Source organism: Vicugna pacos, chromosome 11, assembly GCF_048564905.1.
Source record: "Vicugna pacos chromosome 11, VicPac4, whole genome shotgun sequence".
Taxonomy (NCBI): Eukaryota; Metazoa; Chordata; class Mammalia; order Artiodactyla; family Camelidae; genus Vicugna; species Vicugna pacos.
Window position 1 is genome coordinate 77,792,846 of NC_132997.1, and position 24,799 is coordinate 77,817,644.

The 24,799-nt window shown below is 51.8% G+C and overlaps 2 protein-coding genes and 2 long non-coding RNA genes across 9 annotated transcripts in view; 2 read left to right on the plus strand and 2 right to left on the minus strand.

The window, feature by feature from the left end:
- The window catches only part of OGA (O-GlcNAcase), a 24,542-nt gene extending 22,148 nt beyond the window's left edge, over window positions 1-2,394 (minus strand). The window contains exon 1 of one of the 3 annotated variants that reach the window (XR_012077551.1): window positions 1,278-2,142. Coding sequence is in view for 1 of the 3 variants with exons in the window: in XM_072971790.1 (XP_072827891.1) it covers window positions 1,278-1,476 (199 nt within the window). In the remaining 2 variants the exon portion in view is untranslated. Of the gene's footprint in view, window positions 1-1,277; window positions 2,143-2,280 lie in introns of those variants that run through there. The other 2 variants (XM_072971791.1, XM_072971790.1) reach the window with 2 other exon arrangements.
- LOC140699401 (uncharacterized) lies at window positions 2,219-8,728 on the plus strand. Its single transcript, XR_012077552.1, has 2 exons — window positions 2,219-2,655; window positions 8,147-8,728. It is a non-coding gene; the product is annotated as an uncharacterized lncRNA (long non-coding RNA).
- On the minus strand, window positions 5,798-23,241 carry KCNIP2 (potassium voltage-gated channel interacting protein 2). Of its 4 annotated transcripts, XM_006210486.4 has the most exons (10): window positions 22,868-23,241; window positions 10,636-10,731; window positions 9,689-9,787; window positions 8,927-9,051; window positions 8,445-8,514; window positions 8,204-8,274; window positions 7,965-8,072; window positions 7,675-7,779; window positions 7,478-7,540; window positions 5,798-7,184 (listed from the first exon to the last, which is right to left on the minus strand). In XM_006210486.4, the coding sequence occupies exons 1-10, from the start codon at window positions 22,938-22,940 to the stop codon at window positions 7,137-7,139; spliced, it is 858 nt and encodes a 285-aa protein (XP_006210548.1). In that variant the 5' UTR covers window positions 22,941-23,241; the 3' UTR covers window positions 5,798-7,136. The 4 variants fall into 4 exon arrangements, with proteins under 4 accessions (XP_006210548.1, XP_006210554.1, XP_006210551.2 ...); XM_006210492.4 differs by lacking the exons at window positions 9,689-9,787; window positions 10,636-10,731; XM_006210489.4 differs by lacking the exons at window positions 9,689-9,787; window positions 10,636-10,731; window positions 22,868-23,241 and adding an exon at window positions 19,159-19,778.
- Window positions 10,589-21,203, plus strand: LOC140699402 (uncharacterized). The gene is made up of 3 exons (XR_012077553.1): window positions 10,589-10,757; window positions 12,303-12,401; window positions 19,685-21,203. It is a non-coding gene; the product is annotated as an uncharacterized lncRNA (long non-coding RNA).
- Window positions 23,242-24,799: the final 1,558 nt, after the last annotated feature.

Genomic DNA, 24,799 nt, shown 5'->3' on the forward strand with positions numbered 1-24,799 from the left:
CTTTTTCTAGAATCTCCCTGCAGATTCTAGCCCAATAAATACATCCATGTAAAGTCAAACAAAGCAATCTTGTTTTCAGAAACACTGACTCCAAATACATAGGTAATTTTCCATTCTGTTTTCCCAAAATTCTGCAATACAGTTAACTTTGCTGAACCATTTTATTCCTTACTGTAGCTGCAAATTAAATCTGTTCTCTCCTACAATTAAACTTTATCTGAAATACCATAACCACCACCCATCTTTCAAATGAATACTCCACATATGCTTAAGCTCTCAACCAAGAACACAATCCTCCTTTCCTTTTCCACATCTTAATAAAGACCAATTTTTTTAAAGTGTTACTCCCATGGACACCATTACATATAGAAGAGAACTAGTAAAGTAGACAGACAGGAAACCCTGGGTCAGTCAAAATATTAAGTTCAAATACATGCTGTACTCTAGGAAAGAGCAATAGTGTACCTGATTCATGTTTCCAGAGAACGAAAAGCTTCCAGAGAATTAAAGGTCCATTACATTCATAAACTGTGATACAATCTTTTGGTCATTTTCCCCAACCATCAAAAAAAAAAAAGTCCATCATTACGTTTAAGTGGAAATGAAACGGGAAGAGCTGAGAAGGGCATTTTTAAACCTCTTCAGTCACAAAACTGAAATTCCGTATCTCATACTATTAAAGTAAAAGCTTCATCCTTCAGAAGCAAAGCACAGCAGCTGGCCAAGGGTAGTTTTCTAGGCTGCAAAAGAATCCTCAAAGGGTAGGGGGGTGGGACTGGCCAGCAAAAAACAAACAAAAAAAACCCTCTAAGCAAAGAGGATGTGTCAAACTACAAGGCTGACTATGCTCCTCTTCACTCCAGGAGTCCAACTAGCACACCTATACGGGCTGTCTTTTTCGAACGGGTAGGGAACAGCAGCACTATACACGTCTTTCCATCAGAACACAAACCCCCTAGATAGTAAGATCCCAAGGCACAAAGATATGTAACTTAGCCTAAGAGTAGGCTGCTTACCACTGCCTCCTTTGGAGCATGCCTGGCTCCAAGCCCAAGACGGGTGGGGTCAGGCTTGTTAATAGCCAGAGGGGAATTCGACGCCGTTTAAGAACGCGAGAAGGCTTGCCCTCCGTCTCGCCCCTCACCTCGTTTCAGCAGGATCAAATTTCAGACCCAAGGGAACAACCTCTTTTTGGAGCCCCGCAAAGCACCGCCGCCACCCGCCTCACGGGGAAAGAACGTGTTGGTACTGGGTGGAGCGGGAGGGAGGACGCTCACCTTCCACCACGCCACATAGGAACCTCCGAGCCCCTCCTGCCGCCCCGGCCACCGCTGCTCCCCCGGCCCCGGATGGGTTGTCTTCTCCGGGGGCCGGAGCTGCCGGCGGCTCCAACGATGCCCCCGCGGAGACGGCAGGGTTGGAGTTGAGCTCGCTCTCCCGCTCCTCCAGCGCCGCCTGGCTCTCTTTCTGCACCATCCTCCTGACCCCGGCCGCCGCCACCTCTGCAGGTCCTCCTCGGCCTCCGTCCGTTGGGCTGCAGGCCCGGAGCCCTAGAGAGGGCCTCGGCTCCAAGCGTGCCCCCCTCCTATTCCTTCCCCTCCCCCTCTGCCCTTCCCCCTCCCTCTCCGCAGGGACCCGAATGCCCGGATGAGAAGGGCGGCGGCACCGGCGCGAGCCCTTTGTCAGCCGCTGCCTCAGCCTAAGCTGGGGATCCGGAAATCCAAGCGGAGAGCGAGGCCGCGATTTCTCGTTGCCTAGAGGTAGATGGCGAAGGCGCCTTTTTTCGTTCTCAGTCGGCCTCTGCTGCCCTTCCAATAATCCTAGTTCTTCCGCTGCCTTCACCCGAAGCCCCTAGATCTCCTCTGCCACTGCCTCTACCGCCCGCTTCCTGTTTATCCGCACTGCGCCTGCGCCGGAGACCGGCTTAGACCGGTCCCCTCAGCCCGGCTCCCCCTCCTTCTTTTGGGCCAGCCTATTTAGCTTCATTCGGTAGGGGGAAGTAGAAGAGAAGAGACGCAAAAAGCGGAAAGTAACGAAGGCAGTGGAATGTACCATTTATGTTCTCCACCCTCCAGAACGAGCCAGGCGCCCTGGAACGGACCATTACCCGAACTGAGAAAGGGGAGTATGGGAGGAGGCCGCAGCCAGTTGGGGCAATAGGGATAAGGGCGGGGGGGTCGTTTGCGGGGGGGCAGGGTGAAAAGGAGAGGTGTTTACTCTCTCAATGCGCAGGCGCGGAAACGAAGCCTCTAGTTCTTAAAGCGATAGGAAGAAACTGACCTACTTTCTATTGAGATCCTTCTGATAGGTTGGTTCATTACATCAGCCCGACCCAGGCTTGGTTCTGGCAAGACAAACACTCCAAGAAGCTCAGCTCACCCCTCTGCCTGGAAACATTTCCCCCTATCTGCAGCTTGGCGCTAATAAGCCCTTTAAAATAATCAATCATTCGTTCATTCCTTCATTCAGCGGACATCTGTTAAGCTTGCCTCATGCTGGCCTCTGGGGCCACTATGAGCTCACAGGTTAGGGGTGCTGACAAGCGAGTACACACAGAGTCTCCCCACTGCGTACCTAAGTGTTGTGAGAGCTCAGAGGAGGGACTGACTTAATCTTCCTTTGGGGAGAGGCGGCGGCATTGGCTTCATTTTTGAGGTGGGTCATAAAAGATAAGTAGGAGTTAGCCAGATTGAGTAGGGGAGAAGAGAAGAGAGCACTCTAGGCCAGTGGAAGAGAGTACAAATGTAGGGGTGGGGGGTGAAAAGACCTGGCTTATTTGAGAATGGGGATTGTGAAGTGTGTGTAAGGGAGAAGTGAGATCTCCTGGGCCTCAGCATAAACATTTTTAGGCGGGAAGCCTTCCCTGAGCCCTAGATGGGTTTGGGTCCCCTTGCTGTATGATCTCAGGGCTCCCTTTGGCCTCTTCATAATGCACCTGTTGGTTGAGAGATCTGTTGCAACATGTGAGGTATAAATGTGAAATAAACACGTCAGTCTCATTCTATTATTAAGACTTAATATTGTCCATTTCACCCTTCAATCTCATATTAGACTCTTCCAGTGGTTATCCTACTTGTAGCTCCACGGATTCTGATAGTCCTTTTTAGTCCTGGACTGTTGCGATGAGGGTTAAGAGCAAGTATTTTCTTAGGGACCTCCTTGATGACAGTTGGGGGCCACAGCAGCTTCGCTGGATATTGTAGTCCTTAGGGGATTTGGCGGCTGTCATTCCAATCTCATGACACTTTGGTCACATGACACTTCCCCCTTGCTTCACACCCATACTGTGGCAACTTCTAGCAAGTCATCAGCCACAATTTCATCTACTCTCCATAGTCCACACTCTGGGGGCTGTGACCCAGGTAAGATCCACCTTCCATATATGTACTACTCAAACTTGTAGAGTAGTTCTTGCCACACACTTTCTCTCCACACCACAGCTCTACCCTCTAACACCTACAACAGGAACCAGAGCATAATAGGCCTATGATAAATATTTGTGGAATGAATGAGATAGGGCCCTGCCCTCACTGAGCTTATGTTCTGGTTGGGGAAACAGACAGTAACAAATTCAGTACATACACAGGAACTCAGTTTGTGATAAGTGCTATGAAGGGAGGAAATATAGTGACATGATGAAGAGTAACCACAGCAAGGAGGGGCTACTTCAGATGCAAGAATAGGTAGTAATCTTGGTAAACAATGTCAGTGACTTGGACTAGGGAACAGCAGTGGAGACAGAGATAGTGCTCCTTTGATGGTGGAATTGGTGACTGACTAGAGGGGAGAGTGAGGGAGAGGGAAAAATGAAGACTCCTAAATTTTGACCTAGCAACTAGGCAGATGGCATCATTCATTGAGATAGGGAAGACTGGGAAGGCATGAATCAAAGCTCCATTTTGAACATGTTAAGTATAACCATTACAGATCCACATGAATATCTCAAATAGGAATGGAGTATATGGGTCTTAGAGATCAGAGGAGAATTCTGGGAATATAAATTTAGGATTCTCGTGCATACAGATGGTGTTTAAAGCCATGGGATTGGATGTGATTTGGAGAATAAGTTCAAGTCTAAGCTGTGGGGCCCAATATTTGGTATTCCAGTTGAGAAGGATGAGTCTGCAAGGGAAAGCTGAGAAAGGATATCCAGAAAGGTAAGAGGAAAACTAGGAGAGCATGAAACACTGAAAGGCAAAAAAAAAAAAAAAAAAAAAAAAGAGTTTTGAGATGGAGTAGCTAACAACATTCAGAATCCAACCAGTGGCCAGAAATAATGATCAGAATGCCAACCTTCTGTTTTTTTCTGGATCCCATTTGTCTGTCCTGGCTCTGGGGTACTTCTCATCTCCCCAGAACTTACAAGCTTCAGACTTCAACTTCCCTTAAACTTGGATATGCCCTAAAATATAGAGACTATCTCCATACCTAACCCCGTTATATACACACACACACTCACCACGTTCATTCATCCAATCATACAATTACTCGTACAATTATTGAATGCCTATTATGTACCAGGCCCCAGGATAGAATGGTGAGATGGGAAAAACTAGTCCAGGCACTCACGGAGCCCTCAGGAGCTTAAAGTGTATTGAAAAAGTGTATTATCAAATAAATACACAGTCACAAACTGAGAAGTGCCATGAAGGAAAAGTATAGGGCAACATGAGAGATTGTCACAGCATCACTTTGTCTGGATTGTGCATTACATGCACAGCATCCATCTTTCATACACAGATCTTTACTGTGCCCCAAGGCCACTCCGGACAGAGACTTGGGAGACTGGATCTAGTCTCAATTCTATAAATTCATCAGGTGACCTTGAGCAAGTCCTCTGCCCTCTTTGAGCCTGTTTCCTCTTCTGTACAGTGGAAGGCTGAGAGGTAGGCTAGATTATAGGTTCTTAACTTAAGGCCCATGGATGGGCTTCAGGGACACAAAAATATATGGAAAAATGTGCTTGCTTTTTTTGTTCTTCTGGATAGTGGGTTATGACCCAAAGAAACCCAAGGACCTAAGGAGCAGTTAGTTTGTGATGATGTGAGAGGGAACACTGAAGACAGAATGATGGACTCTGAAAGTAAGGTTTTGTTTCTTGGACACCATACCACTCCCTTGACCTTGTCATTGTGTACAGTGTTGGAAGAGAAGGCCTGATCCCCCTTCTATGAATGGTGAAGCTTAGTCACCATGTAATGGTGCCCTAGAGAAAGGATGAGAGGAACTTACCATTGGTAGCCTCTTTCCAGAAGCAGAACAAAGTAAGTTTCTACCCTACACAGGAAGTCTCTATTACCCTTTGTGTCACCTGCTCCATGGTGACCTGCCCTGGGTCCACTCCATCTGATCCCCCATCATTCTTGGCTGGGGTACAGACACAAATGTATGCCTACACTGGGGACAAGGTTGGGATGTTTATACAAAGGAACTTTAATTAGAAACTAAAGGGAATTCCCCTCTCAAAAGAAAGCATTTTGAAATTAAATGTCTGTAAATTAGAAATTCTTGATTCAACTTCTAAAGAATGTCTAGGTTGGCATAGTCTTCTGGACATCAATATCCTGTCTCTTCTTTGTCTCCTCTAAGGATATGGGAGGAAGATTTGGGGGCCTCTCTGAAGTCCAGTAGGTTTCCAACCACTCCAGAACCTGTGTCTTGGTCTCCTGCCAAGGGATGGCCATACTATGGGAAAGGAGGCATTTTCTTTGGGATCTCAAAGGCTGCAGGTGTATGAACTATGGGGTATGAGTTACGTGTGGGGTAGGAGGGACAAAAAGGCGGAGACAGCAGCCTATGCATAGCCATTGTGTTTTATTGGATCTGGTGTGTTTCTTATTTTACAAAATATACAGAGGAGCCAAAAATGCAAAGCAGTCAACAGTGTTCTGATGGGAAAGGGGGTTCCTTGGGGGCCCTCCCCTCAGATCATGGCTGACTGGGAGGGTGAGCTAAATGGGACAAGCAGATATATTAAGGGGTGGCAGCATGGCAGGGGTGCTGACAGTGAGGTGGGACCTAGGTCCTATGGCCCCTGCCTTCAGGGTGTGCTCAGGGGCATCTCTGGGTAGACTGATTAGAGCAAGAGGAGACTCTAGGTGGGAAATGAGGAGGCTATGTGGGGGGCAGGAAGAGAGCCTGGGTAGATCAAAGATTCTAATAAATGCCCCCACACTGGGTTCAAATGCTATGCCTGCCTCCTTTCCCTTTTCTTCTAAGGCATCCACTGTGTGGTCCCTGACTCACTCTGTGCCTCCAAGTCTAGAGGAAATGGCAAATGAAAACTTGTAGCCATCAGAGAGGGTAGGCTGAAACTCTGGCAGGTATCAGCCAGGACAGCTCCTGCCCATGTTCCCCCTGCTGCCGCCACCACCATACAAACAGAAAGGAAGGAGGGAAGGAATTCCAAGGATGAGCCAGACACCAGGATCTCAGGCTCTCCTGGGGTACTGAGGAGAGTATGGAAAATTTCTGGGGTATTTCCAAGGAAACAAGGTCTTCTGAAGAGCCTGGAACCTCATATTCTGATGGCTTGAGTGGCAGACCTGTAGAGCTCAAAGCTGTAGTCTGGCATGCTCTCCCTGACAGTCCCCAGGCCTTTCTGCTCTCTACCCCAGCCACTTCCTAGGACCTAATCACTGGCTCAGGCCCAAGATTACTCCCTCTACATTCTTGTTCCCCTCCTACAGGGCTCTCAAAGGCCCTGGTCTGAAAGGCCAGTCAGTGCCAAGGACAAAACAGCCTTTCTGATAAGGGAGTCTTAGGGGAAATGTTTATGAGATCAAGGATTGGGAAAGCACCATAGCAGGAGACATTTTGTCTAGTGTTGTGGTTTCTTGGGTGGGAGGGTTAGGAGCACTCAATTCCTGTAACACAGGCACCCTCAGCGCTGAGTTTCAGACAGGAAGGGGGTGGGAGCTGTTGGAAGTTGGGAACACCCTACAGAGAAACTCTGCCCACTCCCTGGCCACCTCAGCTCCAGCAATCTGGACCACTGAATCCCCAGGCTCTTGGCTTCCTACAGCCCCCAGACTAGGGCTAGGATGAGGACAGACCTGGGAAGAGAAGGGTGAGGTCCACCTGGACTAGGGATAGAGCATGGTCACCCAGGACAACTGACCCCCTCTCCTGGGGAGCTAGATGACATTGTCAAAGAGCTGCATGGACCTCATGATGTTCTCGTCCTGTAGCCATGGTGGGAGAGAAGCAGATTGGAGAGAAAGAAAGAAAAAAGAGCTTATCAGAGACAGGGAAAGGGACATTGAGACAGAAATGGGGACATTCAGAGACAGAGAGGCAGTGAGGAAGGAGATACCCAGAGAAGTGGGGAAGGGACAGGCCTCCTCAAGTTGTGAGGAAATAGGATTCAGGACTGGGGGTGAGTTAGGGAGATGGCACTCTGCTCAGAGGAGTCTTCTGCTACATCATTGAATCAGGCCCTGACTCCAGACCAGGGAAATGAGGGCAGGGCCTGTACCTTTTGACAAGATTCAATGAATTCCTCGACAGTCACCACGCCATCCTTGTTCCTGTCCATCTTCTGCAAAAAGGTAGTCAGGTAGGGAAAACGGGAGGGATGGCAGAAGAAAGGCAGGCAGAACTCGGGTAAATTCCCTGCTGGGACCTTACCTCCTTCCCTTCACTCCAAAACCCAGCCTACCCAGTCCCAGGCACCTGGAAGAAGCTCTCCACGTGTTCCCTTGGGGCCTCCTCCCGGAGTGCAGGATATGTATACTTGCCCATCATGTCATAGATGGACTTCATGATATCAAGCATTTCCTGTTAGGCCGAGAGAGAAGAAGATCCCTCCTCAGAGCCTCCAGCCTCCAAACTGGAAGGCCTAGGGCCTAGGGCAGACCTCACCCCTTGCTGGTGACGCTTATGTGGGTCACGTTTCCCTCCTATGGGCCCTTTGCACCTCCTCACACACATATAGCCCCTCCAGCTCTTCAGTCGCCTCACACCTCCTTGGTGATGCAGCCATCCTTGTTGAGGTCATACAGGTTGAAGGCCCAGTTCAGCCTGTCATCTATGGTTCCCCGAAGAATCACCGACAAACCAGCCACAAAGTCCTAGGAAGGAGGCAGGGGGGAAATGGGTCTTCAGATACCCTTCATCCAACCGTCTCTCTGGGTTTGTCCCATAGATGCTGGCCCTGAAGCCCCAGGAAACAGGCCTCCCTGGCCCACCTCCTTCAGCTTACCTCAAAACTGACTGAGCCATCATGGTTGGTGTCAAAGGCATTGAAGAGGAAGGTGGCATATGTGCTGGAGTCTGTAGGATAAGTGTAGATGAGTAAGCTTGGCTTCCAGACAGGAGAGGACTTCCTACCTCTATAAGGCTCCTCAAACCCCATTCACTTGGCATTTCCAGTCCCTCCAGAACCTCTCCCTGCCTCAGCTTAGAGATGGATAGCTGCTTCCTCTCAGGACTCAAACCCTTACCTCCTTGAGGAAAGAACTGGGAGTAAATCTGCTTGAAGTTCTCCTCATTGACAATTCCACTGGGACATTCCTGGGGAGGCAGGGGGAGGGAAACCAGACTGAAGAAAGAGACAAAAACCCCTTCCACTCACCCCTCCCCACCCTCCCCATCCCCTACTCTAGTGTTCAGAGACTCCCAGAGAAAGGGGTAATCTTGTCTCCAGGGGTCTCACCACATAGCTCTTCTACTGGAGGTAAAACTTCTCCCCAGCACACAAATAAAAAATACAGAACTGACAGGCCAATCTATAGGCTCCGCACCTTCTCAAACCGGCTAGAACCCCCATCTAGAAGTTCGATCTATGGGGAAGGGGGGCTGTCCCCTCCCCTCCCCTTCCTTTTCACTCCCCAAAGCAACCAGGGCAACCTTTCTGAAAAGTCCTGGATAGGTCCTGCCCCTCCTGCCCCATCCCTCACCCAGTTTGGCTCAGCTTTGCACTCACGTTTTTGAAGCCCCGGTACAGGACTTGCAACTCCTTGCGTGTGAATTTGGTTTGTTCCTGTAGCTGCTCCAGACCCTCAGGCCGGTGACACACAGTGGACAGTTCAAACTCATCCTCCACGCTGTCTGCGGGGTGGGGGCAGTTGGGGGGTACAGCCGCGCCTCAGGCCCGACCCCCACGACCCCTCTTCAAAATCACTGAACCATCCATTCCCCCATCTCTGACTCCGGAGACCAGCCTGCTATTCCCCTGGACCCTGAACTAAGGACATCAAGGCAAGGAGAGAAGATGCTTTGAGGTCCACTAGTGGGCCAAGCCCAAGGCCAGGCCTGCCCCAGAGCCAGGAGTCTGAGTCAGCGCTGGCCCTTGGGTCCTTGATCCTTGGTTGGAGGGGAAGGCCCCTCAGCCCCATCTTCGTCCCAGAAAGGCAGGAGTAGGAAAAACAGGTTGGAGAGGAGGCATCTGAGTTCTGGGCCTTCTCTGACCAACTCAGATCCGCCCAGCCCCACCTTTGCCCAGCCCGAATCCTTCCCTCCAGCCAAGGCCCACCTATGGCAGCCATGCCTGAGCCATGCCCCGCCCAGCTCCAGCCAAGCCCCAACCATACGGCTCCTGCCACACCCCTGGTAAGCATCTGAGAAGGCCCCCACCCCCGGCCCATCTCAGCCCCGCCCCAGTTCCCAACATCCAGTCCCCAGGCAAGTGCCCCCACCCCAGCTCCCCAAGTCTCCCGCCCCCGCCCCTACCAGGAGAGTAAGTCACCTGGGTCCAGCGGGCGGGGTCTGTGGGGGCGGAGGGAGGCTGGGGCGGCTAATGCTGAAGGGAGCGAACTGTCACCGAGAAAGCGGAAGACCCAGCCGACTACACACACCTCGCCCCTCACACTCAGCAAATCTCACAGACCTGCATGTTATTACAATGCACACACCCCAACCCCGCGCCCAAAGGCAACGTAACGAATGAGCATAGACACACACGAATCTGACCCCAGGCACATCACACCTCTCCTTTTTCCAAGTCTACTCCCATGTGGGACACAGAGAAATCAAACACAAAGACACTCTCAAATAATGACTACAAACTGGGCCTCTGTAGTTTGCAAAATGCAGTGTTATCCTATGAGCTGGGCAAGACCCAAATGAGAAAACAAGCCTACAGACAAAACAAGGTCACTCAACTGGGGACCAGGCTAGGACTAGAAAACTCAAGTATCCTGTCATCTGGAGAAAGACGGGCTCCACCCCTACACTTGCATCCATCTAGTCTAGGCACTGGCTACCTACATCTCAAGGCTCAAAACATGCCCAGGGACGGGACCGGCAGCCAGACACTAACCCCAGCGAAGCCACGCAAAGACCTTCACAGCCGCCTGGTTCTGCCCCTGCCACACTGGGCACACCCACACAGGCTCAGAGTGGCCTCAGCCCCGCCACAAACACCACGCCCAAACACCCAGATCCCGCCCATTTAACAGACCCAAGACTGCCCACACTCAGGCTCCGCCCCCAAACTGATCACACTCACACTTTCCGGTCTGCACTAGGTAGCTACGCCCCCTCACACTCAGGCCAGCCAGTGCCCAGCCCACCTCTGCCATACTGGTCGCGCGCGTACACACACACGCGCGCGCGCGTACATTGGCTCCCCTCACACTGGCCACGCCCACACGCGTACAGCCCCGCCCCCGGAAGCACAGGAGAGGCACTTGCTTTCACTGACTGAGGGCAGGGCTTGGGGCCCGCAGCAAGGCAGCAGCTTGAGGAACCGCTGCTTCAGCGCTTTTTTAGTGGGCCCTGGAGGGTGGCCTGGGAAGAGAGAAGACCCCAGGAAGGTACATTAACCCCCGCTGTCCCTCTGTTCCCTGTACCCTCCCCACCATCATAAATTGACCCGGCTGGGGGTGGGTGTTGGGGGAAGATGGGGGAGGGGTAATGACGAGGGTAGCTGGGGTCAGTTAGGGGAGTCCAATGGGTTTCACAGGCATGGAAAGCCCATCAAGGTGGCTCGGGCACCTTGTATAAAGGGACTCAGCCGGGGACAGGGAGGGGGCCAGCAAGGGAAGTGGCACTGACCTCAGTCTTTGTTGACCCAGTGCCCTTGGCTCCAGTGCTATAGCTGGACCTCTGAGAGTGATGTCCAACCTAAAGACTGCCTGGGCAGGAATGCCTCTCTCAACACACACACATATACAGTGACAGACGTGTATAATGACACATAGAATGATAAATCACTAGGGGATGGACCCCATACAGTGGCAGCTCGATACCCAGTAACTCACTCACATCCACATGCACACACACAGAGACAGACCCACTCTGACCTAGTATTCCTTAATACAAACATACAAATATGAATGACCTAGAAAAAATATGACACACACATAAGGACCCATAAAGACCGTCTTAAACACACCATGATCAAACCACAAAAGAACACAGAACAACCCTGGGACACAGTGGCACAGTGTGGTCACCATGACATATTAAGGTCACCACGACACATACCCATATCATACTGTGACTTAGGTGCCCACGGCACCCAGACACCTAAGACTGCACCTCATGCACGGAGCCCGCATTTGCCCAAGGTGCACCCACTTTTTCCTGTAACCCCTCATGCAAGGCACCTAGAATCTTCCTGCCAATGGAACAGAGTTCCTTATCATCTAACTCATCCACCATAAAGGTGTGTCCCTTCCCTGTCCTTCCCAGTGTGGCTTACTCTTTGAAGGTGAAATGATAGTGAACTTTGAGGCAATGACAGACCTTGGGGATGAGTACATGGGACTACCCAGAGCCCAATGATCACAGTTCCCCTCACTTCCTCTTATTTACACATATATCCTACAGCTCTAATTGCATCCCAGGGAGGCCCTCCACCTTGTGTGTGTGTGCGCATGCGCACATATGTGTCTGTCTCTGGGCTGCACCCACCGGCCAGAGTTCAGTGAACCTGGCACACTGAAGTCCATTGCTGGAGGAGCCCAACTTCCTTTAGTTGTAGATTGGCACAACTCACACAGGCCCCGCCCCCAAGCCAGGCTCCACCCTCAGGACAGTGCTCTGCTCCCAGGAGATAACTGCTCAAGGCCTCCTCTCCCTCCCATAGTCCTCTCTCCCTGCTCCCCCAACAGGAGCTATGTAGAGGTGGGAGGGAGGCTGTGGGCTGGGTAGGGGATCGATGGCGGCCTGGCCCCTGGCCCAGGGCTCCATTAGCCTGGACTTTGGTTTCCCGAAGCCGGATTGTGCCTGGGGCCTCCGGTGGTGTTGTCGCCACTGGACTGGAGGATAGCTCCCCCTCTTCTCCCAACCTCTTCCTCTTCACATATCCCGAATATCTGGTCCCCTGCCTGTTTCAAGGACTCAATCTCCTCCAGGCTCTGAAGGTAGGAAGAAAAAGGGGATGTCTTCAGCACACTGGATGTCTGGGTTTCCTGGATGACCCCTGCTTCCCACCAAATAGTCTAAAGGAGATGGCAAGTTACAGGCCAGCTGACTTCATCTTTTCAGGACTGTATGAATCCCAGTTCATCCAGGACCAATCCCTGCTCCCCACCCTACCCCAATAAATGCAGCAGCAGATGGAGGGTAGGCTAGGAGTTTTCTGCTCTTACTAAACCCTAGGGCAGGCAATTCGTGGGCCTTCCATTTGTTCCCAGCTCCTTTCACATCTTTTCAGTTCTCCCAGGTATCTACCCTGCAGCCCTCTTACCACGGTTCTTGCCTGTTTTCCTGTCCCCTGTGGAACTGGAGCTGCACAGTTCTTGGTGTGAAAAGAGGGAGAGGCCAAATCTCCCTGGGGAAGGCAAAAGGTGTTCTCCCAACCTCCAGTATCGATCTCTCCACTTAACTTTGGGGTGGGGCAGAAAATCTGTTTCCCATTCCCAAAGTCTAGGCCTGGAGCCCATTCTGCCCTCCTAAGAGGAGCTAGGAGAGGCAAGGGAGCTTAGGAAGCAGGGTCCTTGATCTGATCCCTCCTCACTCTCCTGCCAGAGCTGATCTATAAATGTCTCATTCACAGTGTTCCGACTCCTGTCCCTCTGAACCTACCCCCCTCCCTCAACTTGGGTATGAAGCTGGTATATCTTCAGGGAACTCTGGGAACAGCCCCCCACATAATCAGATACCCAAAGAAGCTTAGCCTCACGCCCCATGCCTCTGAGGCACAGTCACATCCCCGATTGCATAAAGCTACACACTTTGTCATTCAGACACATTAAATCACACCCCTGTCATACATACAGGCCCAAGTAGTCACACATTTTGTCCTTCCTCACACACATGAACACACAGCCACACCCCCTGTATCTCTCACACACTGAGTTGACATGCACTCTGTAACCCACACTTGAGGGATGGAGGTGTGGAGAGTCACACACATCTTCAGAGCCATTGTGGGTCCCTGGTCACAAAAGGGACTCCCCAGAAGTCTGATGTTGTCTCAGGATCTCTGGAACTTCCTTTCTCTCCAGGTACCCCTGCCCGTCTCCAGACTTCTCCTCATGTCCCCCAGATACTCCTCCCTCCAACTCTAGTCCTCCCATGCTGGGCTTCACCTCCCTCAGACACCCACTCCCCCAGATTCCCTCACCTCCCCCAGATCTACTCCTTGATTCCCCCTCTTCACCTCTCCCAGATGTCCTATTCCCCTAACTCCCCTCCTCCCCTCCCCCATATGTCCCACCCCATCACTAACCTCCTCACCCCTGCAGCCCCCAAGCGAGTCATAAGGCCAGAGTAATCCCTCCACAGTCCTGCCAGCCGCTGTCCTTCCAGCCAACAGACCAGACAGACATGCCCAGACACCTGGGTTACCTTCCAAGGAGACAGGCTCAAAGAGGCCAAACTGCTCCAGGACCTTGACAAACAGAGCGAGGACCACAAGCACAGCGACCATCTCCAGCCCTTCCAGGTTCATGGTGGGCCTGGGGCATGGCCCCACAGGCTGAGGCTCAGACACGCTGGCCCGTCCTACCCACACCACCTGCCCTGCGGGCTCCCCAGCCTGAGTAGGACTGCCTGCAGCCTCCCTCCCCTTCTCCCTCCCAGGATCTCCTCCCCCTCCCACCAACCCCGCCTCCTCACACGCCTCCCAGCCACAGCTTCCCAGCCACAGCCTCTTCCTCTTCACGGGGCCACCTCAGCCTATGCACTGGTATCTCCTCAGAAGCCTTTGGCTTGAAGGATATGGGCCAGGCCAGGCGAAGCCAGAGGAGGGGGGCAGTGACCTGCCCCTGTCCCTGAGCGCAGCTTCCCCCAGAAACCCTGTGGCTAATCTTTGCCAAAGGGAAGGGGCAGCCGGAGGAGCTGTGCTTAGAGAGAAGGTAGAGAAAGGCAGTGTGTGTGTGAGAGAAAGTATGAGCTGCACATGCATAAGTAATAGATGTGCGGGTCAGAAGGCGTTATGGGTGTCTGGGTGTTTTCTTGTGTGTACATTTCTGTGTTTGTATGGAGAGTGTGTGTACCTCCTCTTACATATGTCTCTGTGTGTTTGCACAGGAGCGAGCATCTGTCTGTTAGGTGTGTGTCTGGTGTATACAGGTCTGTGACCTGGGTATCTATAGTATGTGTGTGTGAGACTGTACTGGAGTACTTCTGAGTGTGTATGGGGTGTGAGGTGTTTGTATTTTAGCAGGGTTGTGGCATGTGGGTCTGAAGATTGGTATGGATATGTCCTGTGATTAGAAGCATGGGTCTATGGTGGTTGTGTAATTGCATCTGCATGAAACTGTTTGAGAATATAAAGGGGGAGAAGGCAGTGACCTCTCCCATCAGGAGGACACCACCCACATCGATCAAGGTTGCCATGGAGACTGTGATGTGGGAAGCACTCTCTTCCCACAGGTTACAGACAGGGAAACTGAGGCCCACGGGAGGTGGGATTAGTTACAATAGTCTGAGTAGGAAAAAGGTTGCTTAGCCCTATCACTCGGAGGAGAATTACTGCAGCTGCCTCTGGGACCCAGAGACTCAAGCTCCTTGGGAGAGGATGAGGGATGTGCTTTTCTCTTCCTCCTGGCTGCTCTTTGGGAATTGTTACTGAGCTGATGGAAAAGCCCAGGGTAGGAGGGAAATCTGAGCCTTCCAAGGGAGCCATCCTGGAGCCCTGGAGTATTCCTGGAGCCCCTCCCCATCTTCCCTGCTCCCTCCTGGTGGTAGTGGTGGGGATGATGGTGTGTGTGTAGGGGGTGCAGGGAGAGGCCTGCAGAGACTGTGAGCCAGAAGACAAGCGCCTCTGGGGTCCTGCCACAGCTGGCTAAAGACTGGAACACTCACTGTGTGCTAGACAATGTGCTACCTGCTTACAGGCATTATCACACTGAATTGTCACAATAAACCTATGAAGAAGGTACTACTGTCCCAACATCACCGGTGGGGAAACTAGACAGAAAGAGGTTAAGTAAATCTCCAAGATCAAGAAGTACCAGAGCCTCAGCTTTAATCCAGTCTGACTTCACTACACTGGCTCCCTTCTTAGACACCTTGCCCACCTAGGAGGCCCAGTTTAGGGGATTAACCCCAGAGGGAGCCCTCCCACCTTGTCCAGCTCTGGTATGGGTGTGTTTCAGCCCCAGTTGTGGGGTAGGGGTGAGAATGGGGGCCATGCTTCATTAGAGGTTCACTGATCTGCAGTTCTACATGGATACCACTGGGGGTCAGGCATCCATCTCACACCCTATCTTACCCTTCCCTCTCCCACATCCTTGGGAAGGTGTGGAAAAGACTGGGAAGGAGGGCATGCCTCAGCCAGGTGTGGTCCTCTGCTTGTCTCTCCCACCCCACCCCCAAAGAAGTCAACTTAGACTGTTTTTGGTTTCTCACACCTTTGGAGGTTACAGGCTTACAGATGAGCACACCATGTATCCCCCTTTCACTGTCCAAAATCTTTGTCTGACATTTAATACCCTTCCCCCTACCCTCATCAGCAGATCTCTTTTCCAGCCAGCTTGGCCTCCTCACTGTCCCCCAAATACACCAAACTAGGTGCTGTCTCTGTGTCTTTGCTCCTGCTATTCCATCTGCCTGAAATGCCATCCCTCCTGCGCTCTTTCTAGCCTACAGTTCTTACCTGTCCTTTAAAGGCAGCTTAAATTCCCTTCCCTTCAGAGCCTCTGGCCCTTGTGGGCTCCCAGCTACCTGAAATGCTACTGAACTCATTGGTGGGCCCTCAAAACTCATCACCTACGTCTGTGATGTTATGAGTGGGAACAGTAGAAGGAGGCAGCTTAGCATGGTAGGTAATAGTGTGGGCAAGGGTGCCAGACTTCCTGGGTTCAAATCCCAGATCTGCCACTTGCAATTCACAGGGCGAGTTCTTAGTCTCTGTGTGTCTCAGCTTCCTACCTCATATGGTTGCTAAGTCCTCCTAAATGAATTAATATGTGGAAAGCTGTTAGCATAACTCCTAGCACAGAGTAACTGCTTATAAGTGTTTGCTGCCATTAGTAATAACATCACACTCCCCTCCTTACATTTCTACAGCTCTTAACAATTTACAAAGCATTTCCACAAACATTGCTATTTCATTGGCTTCTCATGACAACTCCATGAGGTAGGTAGAGTGAATAGTATTGTGCCCATTTCACTGATAATGTAAACGAGGCCCAGAGAGGTAAAGGAATTTGTTCAAGGTCACCTAGCTAAGAGGAGATTTTGCAAATTTGAGCTCAGATCTTTCTGGATCAGTCCTGTTTCCTCAGCTAGATTCCAAGCCCCTAGAGGGCAAAGATGTTTAAAAATTGGACTTACACAAATTGAATGCCGGGCTCTGAGCTGGTGCCCATGGAACAAAGATGAACCAAACAGGGTTCTGGCTCCCACTGGTTAGGGAACTATCAGTCATCTATTCATTCAAAAAATATTTGTTGTGTGCTGACTATGTGGTAGGAACTGTCTTAGGCAGGCCATGAAATGAGGTATAGTAAAAGCTTTCTAACTGGGAGTCCAGGAAAATCTTTAAGAGGGTATTTTTTGAGCTGGTTCTTAAAGAATGGCTGAAATGTCAACAGTCCACCTTAACAAAGGGACCAATATTTATTGAGCACATTTTGTGTCCTTGATACTTTACATATATTATCTGTTACTCCTCAGAGGTAGGGTTTATTATTTCTGTGTTTATGGCTGACATGGTCACATTGAGCAGAAGTACATCCATTTTGCAGATGAAGGAATTGACGCTAAAATAAGCGATTTTCCCAAGATAAGACAGATGATAAAGGATAAATCAAGACTTGAATCAGAATCAGTGATCTGCCAGCTCCCTCAGGCTGTCTCTCCAATGTGTGTGGAGGTGTCAAGGAATCCTGAGTGCAGCTCAATTTTGTATTGGGGGAGCTATGAGTGATAAGACCAAAAAGGATCAGATCCCATGGAAACTTGAATGCCAAGCCAGGCTATTTGAAAGGAGGCAGCACAGCAGCTGATTCCCAGATGGACAGATTGACAACCATGCAGCCGGTTGCCCTGTCCTTGGACACTCCTCTCCCCTCTCTCACCCCCACCCTCAACCTTCAGAGACCCTGACCCAGCCTCACAGGACTCAAGGTCTTAACTCAAGCAGACCTCTGGTGGGAGGGTCTGATGGAAGCGAAAGAGCAAGTTGTTTTTCAGGCTCTCCCTCCACCGGAAATTCAGAAACCTCTCAAGTCTTAGGGCCCTATGAGAAACTTGCCCAGCTCCATCCTCAAGCATCCCTGTGCCACTTAGCTCTTCACTCAAAGGAGTGAAGTCTTAATGGAAGCACTTCAGGCAGAGTGAGGGCTGAAGGGAAAACTATCTTGAAGCATTAGATGAGCCCTCCCTAGCCCCTCAAATCTCACCACAGAGATACACCTGTCATTTAGTTATTTACCTCCTTAAGTTCAAACCCAGAGTAATACTGCCTTATGAAGGGGACCCACACTATGTAGCTGTCCCACTTTCCCATCTGCCCTTGCTCCCCCAGTGAAGAACCCAGTCAGTGAAGACCCTTTTCTCAGCCCTCCAGCCCCACTCCATCCCCAGCCAGACCAGAAAACATAGCAGCCCCCAGCTGCATCAGGTGATTAATTACCTCCCTAGGCCTTGGGGCTATTTTAGGGCCTGGAAGTCATGTCTGCTATGATTGAGAGCTGGCCCTGCCTGGCTCCAGCCATCTGTCACTGGAGACAGGCCCAAGCAGGGGGCTTGGAGGACACCTTCTCCCCAAGAGACATCCAAGCATGGCTCTATTCAGCCCCATCTCCCCTCCTTCTGGGGAGCACATGGTAAAGAGAGGCCTGTTTATACTCCAGGGGCCTGAAGGGATACCTTGGAGACAGCCAGAGAACTACAGATCCCAGAATGCCACAAGACTAGGTTATTTTGTCTTGGCCTGGAAGGGAGGGGTTGGGAGGGGATGGGAGGGGATGCTGGGTTCTGTGGGTCCTGCCCAGGCAGCTCTAAGAAAACCCAAGTGGAGGTGTGTGTAAATCTCAGCAGTACTATGATGTGATACCCACAATCCACATGTCACAAGTTCCACAAATCCCAAACCAAGGCATAACCTTTTGAAGGCTACACAACTAACTCAGTGTGACCCAGGAACCCCCAACCCAACTCTAAAGCATAGAATTCCAGGTGCATGCAGTCTTAGTGTCACAGAATTCCAGGACACACAGCCCCAGTAATCACAACCCTAGTGATGCACAACTCCCTTTAATACAGACTCCCAAAGATAAACAAATTGGAGACATACAATCCTTATGCCACACAAGTCTATCTATCCCATCATGTATAAACTCACTAGCTGAGTTCATGTTGGTCCAGCCCTGCTTCACTATTTTTTCCTTCTGGACACTGACTCCAGTCATCTTAAGATCCCATTCAACTAAGCAATTCAGTAAAGGGCTTTGCCTTTTCCCTGCTCTGCTGCAAGCTTCCTCCTTCTGTCCCTGTGAGGGACCTTGCCCCTTACTTCCATCTGCTTGAGGCTCCACCTCTGCTCTCAGTGAGAAGTCCTGCCCCCTCCTCCACCATTTGAGGGACCATGATGACACCTCTCCTTTCCTCTTTGAAATCCCTATGTCCTCCACTTTCTCAGTAAGGGACCCTAGCTTCACTTCTGTTGTGGTTTTGCCCTTTAAACCCTTTTCTTTGAGGGACCCTGCTCCTTCCATCTCTGTGAGTGGCCCTTTCTCTCCCCACCTAGGCAAGGCTCCTATCCCATTTCACTCACTTTTTGAGGGGTCCAGCTCCTTCCCCCCTTCCTCATACCTGGCGACAGCGACCCAGTCACCAGCTGGTAGAGGGATCGAGCTGCCTGCCCCAACGGGCTCCGGCACCTGCGGGGGCATCGGTTCATGGTCCAGCCGTGAGCAGAGTGGCCAAGCTCCGCCCCCAAGGCCAGGCGGTCAGGTCTCCGCCCCCACCCGAGTGGGCCCTGCGTGGGCGGCGCGGGAGGGCGGGACCCATAGGACCAAGATCTCAGACTGCAGAGTCCCCCCACACCGCCCCACCTCCGTCTTCTCCCGGCCACACGAAGGGAACTCACCCTCGCCCCTTCATCTGAAGCACCCGCCCCCAAAGTTCCTAGACTGGGGCGGGCGGGAGGAGGGTGGAGGCGAGGGGCAGCGCGTACTCTCTTCACAGTCTTCTCTAGAAACGTTTTCTTGAATTTCTGGTGGGGAAGGGGGGCACCCACGGTTTTTGAAAGAGCTTGAGGGGGAATGAACATTGTCTTTTAATAGCCTACTTCATTCCCTCCTTCGCTGTCACACCCCTCCTCCTCTCATTTTGGCAGAGATGCGAAGGGGTAAGAGGACACAGTTGTCATGGCAACTTCCCACACTTCCATACTTCCTGGACCAATGGAAGAGAGCAGGAAGGAGACGGAGGAACTGACCGGTGTATTAGGGTGACAAAGGGGCATCAGGGATGTGCCCCTACCAGTCTCTGTCTTCTGGCACCGAATCATCACTTTCTCTTGTAGCTGTTTCTGTTTTGCGTCCCTGTGTCCTGATCTGGCGGGTTCACACTCTTCCATCATACGAGGACTGCCAGCCACATGCATCAAAGAGAAGCCCCCTCCCCACAGTCCTGGCCCAGACACCTTTCTTGGACTCATCGCTATCTGGTTTCAGCCAACGTAAACCTTTCCAGGACCCACTAACGCTTTCAAATTGGTGGGAGGGCCTACGGGCATCCCACCCCTCCAACCCAGATCCCAAATTTTTGGCTGAAAATCCTACATTTACGAGGCGATAGTCAACCTTCGAACTCCATGAAATCTTGCCACTAGATTTGGCGACATCCCCTTTTGGAATCAGCTTCACAACCATGCCTCCTCTAAGACCACATGGGGGCGCCCCAGTCCAAGGAACGACGTTTATGGCCAGAGGGACAGGACTCCAGAGATCCCAGCAGGGACCCGAGATCTGACTGTGGTCAGTCAGGCCCCAACTCCTTCATCTTCTCCAGTCCTTTCTTTGCTTCCAGCTCGGACAGGACCGCCGCTTATCGCTGCCTTTCCCACCCCGCCGCACTGCCAAGCTGCCCTGCCGGGCTGGGAAGACCGGAGGGGTTAGATGCGGGGAGGAGTGGGGCTCAGATTTTTTTCCCCTAAAGGTCTCCCCAAGATTTGTTTTGAGCCTGGGGTAGGAGTGGGGAAGAAAAGCTGCTAGAGCAACCCAGGATGCCCTGAGGTATGGCTTTGGCGCCCCCTCCGGTCGGCCTGATAGGCCGAGGAGACTGGAGCCAAAGAATTCCCTCAAGTCCGATCCCAGGAATCCCGGCAGAATAGGGAAGGAACGTTGGAAAATTGAATGGTCTGACTGGACCCCCGGCCTTTCGCGCTCTTCAGCACTGCGGACAACGACTCCCATTCAGGCTTCAGCTCCTGCGTCTTAGAGCACCCGGAGCCATAACTCCAGCTTCCCAACCCCACTTATCTCCCACTGTAAGATAAGCCCTTCTTCCAGAGGAGAGCTCCTGGCAGTCTTATTTCTGCTTTCCAAGTCGTGTGTGGAGCTATCTACGGCGAGGATGCTGATCACGTGGAACACGATTTTTGATGCTTGTCAAGATTTGAACTATTTCCCGTGGGAGGAAGGCAGGTAGGAAGCAGTATTTCCCATTTTACAGATGAGAAAAGAAAGGTCCAGAGAGCAAGTCATACAAAGCTGGTATTCACACTTCCATTCTTGCATCTTCCAATGCAAGTGCTTCCCCATCTCCACCCAATCTCTGATTCAAACAGCTAAGTGGGGAGGGGATGATTCCACTAAAAGGGAGAATCAATTAAAGAAGGAAGCAAACACTGACTAATGTGGTGCTAACGAGGGCCCTGAGACTCTTACTACTCTCAAGGATCCTGAGTTGGTGAGAACAGAGTTCAAATCAGAGCTAGTCAGCTGGACCTTTAGAATCCATCCAGGTTTGAGACACATCTAGGGCACACCTGGGGCCGCCTGAGTGGAAGGGCTCCTCCTTCTGGGAGTTTTGGCATAGGGATTCAACTTCCTCAGGGTGGGTGAGTCAGGGAGACACTTTTTCAAGGCATTACAACCTAGCCCTCTCCCCCATCCCCAAGTCTTAACCTCACTCGGAGCAGGACAGAAGGATCGTGGCCTTCCTTCACCTCCCCAGCTTGTTACAGACAAGTGAGACAGTCTCCCTCCTCCCATGTCTATTGGAGTTCTTCTGCAAGCTACACAATAAGACAGAAACACACGTACATGGAAATGCACACAAGGTGACACAGTCACCCACACAAACACATGGATCTGCCTACCAAACCCAGGAATATGCACAGGCACAGATGTACTGGTCTCACATACTTCCCCAGTGTGGGAGAGAGAGGATGCCTGGGCAGCAAAGTGGTTTGGGGGGATACTTACAATGGGAGGCCACGTGGCACTGCCCAGGCCTAGAGCTTCTACCTCTGGGTCTGGAGGGGAGTCAAGAGGGTGTGTTTTCCTCTAGTTTGAAGTTTTGGGAGGGTTGTTGGGGTTTGAAGAAGCTTCAGTTTTAAGAATGATCTCTAAATACTTTTGGAGGGTGGCTGACCCAGCATTAACCAAAACCTTCCCACAGGAGCCAGGTGCTGCTCCTGGCACCCAGGCTGGGCAGATGGACACCAGAATCCCTCCCTTGGGTCCACCTGGGCTATATGTGGAAAAGGTAGGGAAGCAGTGGTGTGCACTTAAGACCCCCTTCTGCACCAGGAAGCCAGAGAGGTAGCAAGGGTAAGACACTGCAGACATCACCACACAAAAGGACAAAATCAGTGTTAAACACCCATATAATCTGCATAGTCTCACAATCACAAAACACGACACAAACCACTTCAACAAATGATTGTCCCAGGAGTTCACAGTCATAAAGTCTTACAAAGAAAGAGACATACCACCATAAAGTGAAGACCTGACACAAACTGGTAGTCACATGCCACTTCATACAGAATCACACACTCAAAGCACGCAGTTAGTTGCACATAGAACAGAGATGCATGGTCAAAACAACTTCATGAGTCAAATCAGGGTCCTACACAACCTCACTCAAACATCTGACAAGATCATACTATTTCACAGCCACACACAATCACACTCACCCTGGCTGTCACCAAGCCTAGGGCATATGGCAACCAGCTGTGGGAGGCGCACACATATATACACACATTGACACAAAGAATGACAGGCGCTCACGCACGTAACACCTCCCACTCTAGACACCCTCCTAGCCTTGTGTCACACACGCCCACACCTGCTGCCTCTCCCCACCTGCATGCCTGCTCTCCCCTGAAACCAACCCCCCACCTCCTCCCCGCAGGACCCAAGGCTTTGAACCTCAGTGTGCTGCTGCCCAAAACAGCCGGGAGGGTGCCTGGGAATGGGGCAGAGTGTGGGTAAGGGACTGGCCAGGGTCAGAGAGGCCTAAGGGTCTGGGGGTACGGAATCTACCCTTCCTCCCCGCGACACCAACTCACCCGTGAGCTGGTCATAGGATCCGTCCAGGTCTCGGGAATCGGACAAACTCTCCTTACGGCTCTGGCCCCGCATGGCCCCTGGCGCCCCCCTCCCGTCCCACCTGGGCCGTGGGAGGGGGCGCCCGGCAGCCGGGATGGGGCGCTCACACGGCGCCCCCTGGCGGCGTAGCGCGCTGCCGGGGCTGGGGGCCGGGAGAGTCCCGGCTGGGGCTGAGTCTGGGGACCGGGGCCGGGGGTCTAGGGCCCACCTGGGGATCCTGGGGCAGAAGCGGGAGGCTTGGGCAGTAGGTGAGCGCAGAGCCGGAGGCAGAGCGGAACAGAGCACGGAGCCGGAGCCGAGCAGCCTCTCTCCTCCCGCCCCCTCCCCGCGGCTGTCACCGCCACCTCCCCCCTTTGGCGCTGCCGGGATTGGCTCCCCCTACCCCCGCCCCCTCCTCTTTGCAGCTCGGGGGAGGCACCCGGTGAAAGGGTGAGCTAAGTGCTGGGAGGGAGACTGACTCTCCTGCAACACTCCCCACCAAACCTGAAGCCCTGGGTGCTGGGGGTGGAGGGAGTAGGACCAGAAAGGCCCCTCTATGAGAAATCCCCGCCCCAGATTCTCAGCACTCTTTCTCCCACTGTCACTCCTGGCCAGGGTTATGTTTAAGTCCCCTGTCCTGTCAGTCTGCAGGTAAGCCCCTATTTTCCTGCTGTTCTCCTCTCATGAATGAGTCTCTGTAGCCCCCATCAGTGCCCACCCTGCTTGAAGGGGGCTGGAGACGCAAAGATCAACCCAGCCTCTAATACAGGCTTATCTCAGGTCAGTGGACTACAATTTTCTCTTCTCTTGGAAGGACTCCAACCCTCACCCACTTAAGGACCCTGCCTCTGGGCCCCATTCACTCTCAAGAGTGCCTTCTTCCCTGATCTAATGACCTTCGTTGGCCAACTGGGAAGAAAAGGAAAAGAGTGAACCAGGTCAGTTTCTCAAGACTTTCTTGCTCTTTTGTCCCCTCCTCCCCCATTTTTTCTTTCAACTTTCCTGCCCTGTTCTCTTCCGTCACCTGCCCTGTCCTAGATTCCTTCTGTTTTCCAGAAGATTTGGGGAACGACTGAGGGGTTTCAGGATGGCAGGTAAGAGTGGGGGAGAAATACCCTTGTTATGAAGCCCCCTTCCCTTAGATTAGCCTTTTTTCTGAAGCCAGGGGCTAGCATAGAGCTGGGCTACCTCTGGCTCCCAGGAATGGCTACTGAATACTGATCCTACATGTCTGACCTTTCCCAGGATGCTTCCTGGGCTCCTAGCCGATGAGCCCCCCAGCCATTGTGAGGATTTGGGGGTGGTGGTGGCAATGTCTGATGTGTCTGGATGGTATGGTGGCAGTGTCCCAGGTAATCCTTCCTGTCCAACAGCTCCTCTGCAGGAATGACCTGCCAAGACTGAAAGCTTCAGCTAAAGTGACCCCAACACATTTAATCTCTTCAAATGGATTAATTTCCAAGCGCTTGATTCAATTAACTCAGGAGGAATTGTGGTGGGAGTTCAGGCATGAGAGGGGCAGCTGAAGGAGGGATTATTTTGGGAGCAATGCCCTGCTCCTGGCTCTCCCCTGAATCTGGAGGATTCTCCACAGACTTGCCATACACACTGGGGCACGGACAGAGTATAGGCAGCTCCTTTTGGGGTTGAACTCTAGGAAAGGATGGGACTCCTGTTTGTAGTTTTTAGAATGGGTGTGTAAATGGGTCAAGAGATGGGTCTTTACAATGGAGGGCTTTGCTTATTGCATCATGCCCTAGACTAGCCCTTAATCACTTCATAGGAAAGGCTGGCAGGAATCCAGAAACAGCCCAAATAGGCTGACTGGCCTCAACAGCAAGTTTGGAGGTAAAAGGATTTTCTTTTCCCTCCTTCCACCCAAAAGGCAAGGGAGACTACAACTTCTGAATTGA

Coding starts and splice junctions, on each gene's coding strand:
- KCNIP2 (XM_006210489.4), bottom strand. CDS start 19,618: ATGTTCATTCCCCCTCAAGCTCTTTCAAAAACCGTGGGTGCCCCCCTT. Junction 8,073..8,203: donor ATGGCTCAGTCAGTTTTGAG/GTAAGCTGAAGG, acceptor CCTCCTTCCTAG/GACTTTGTGGCTGGTTTGTC. Junction 7,185..7,477: donor TCATTGAATCTTGTCAAAAG/GTACAGGCCCTG, acceptor CCATGGCTACAG/GACGAGAACATCATGAGGTC.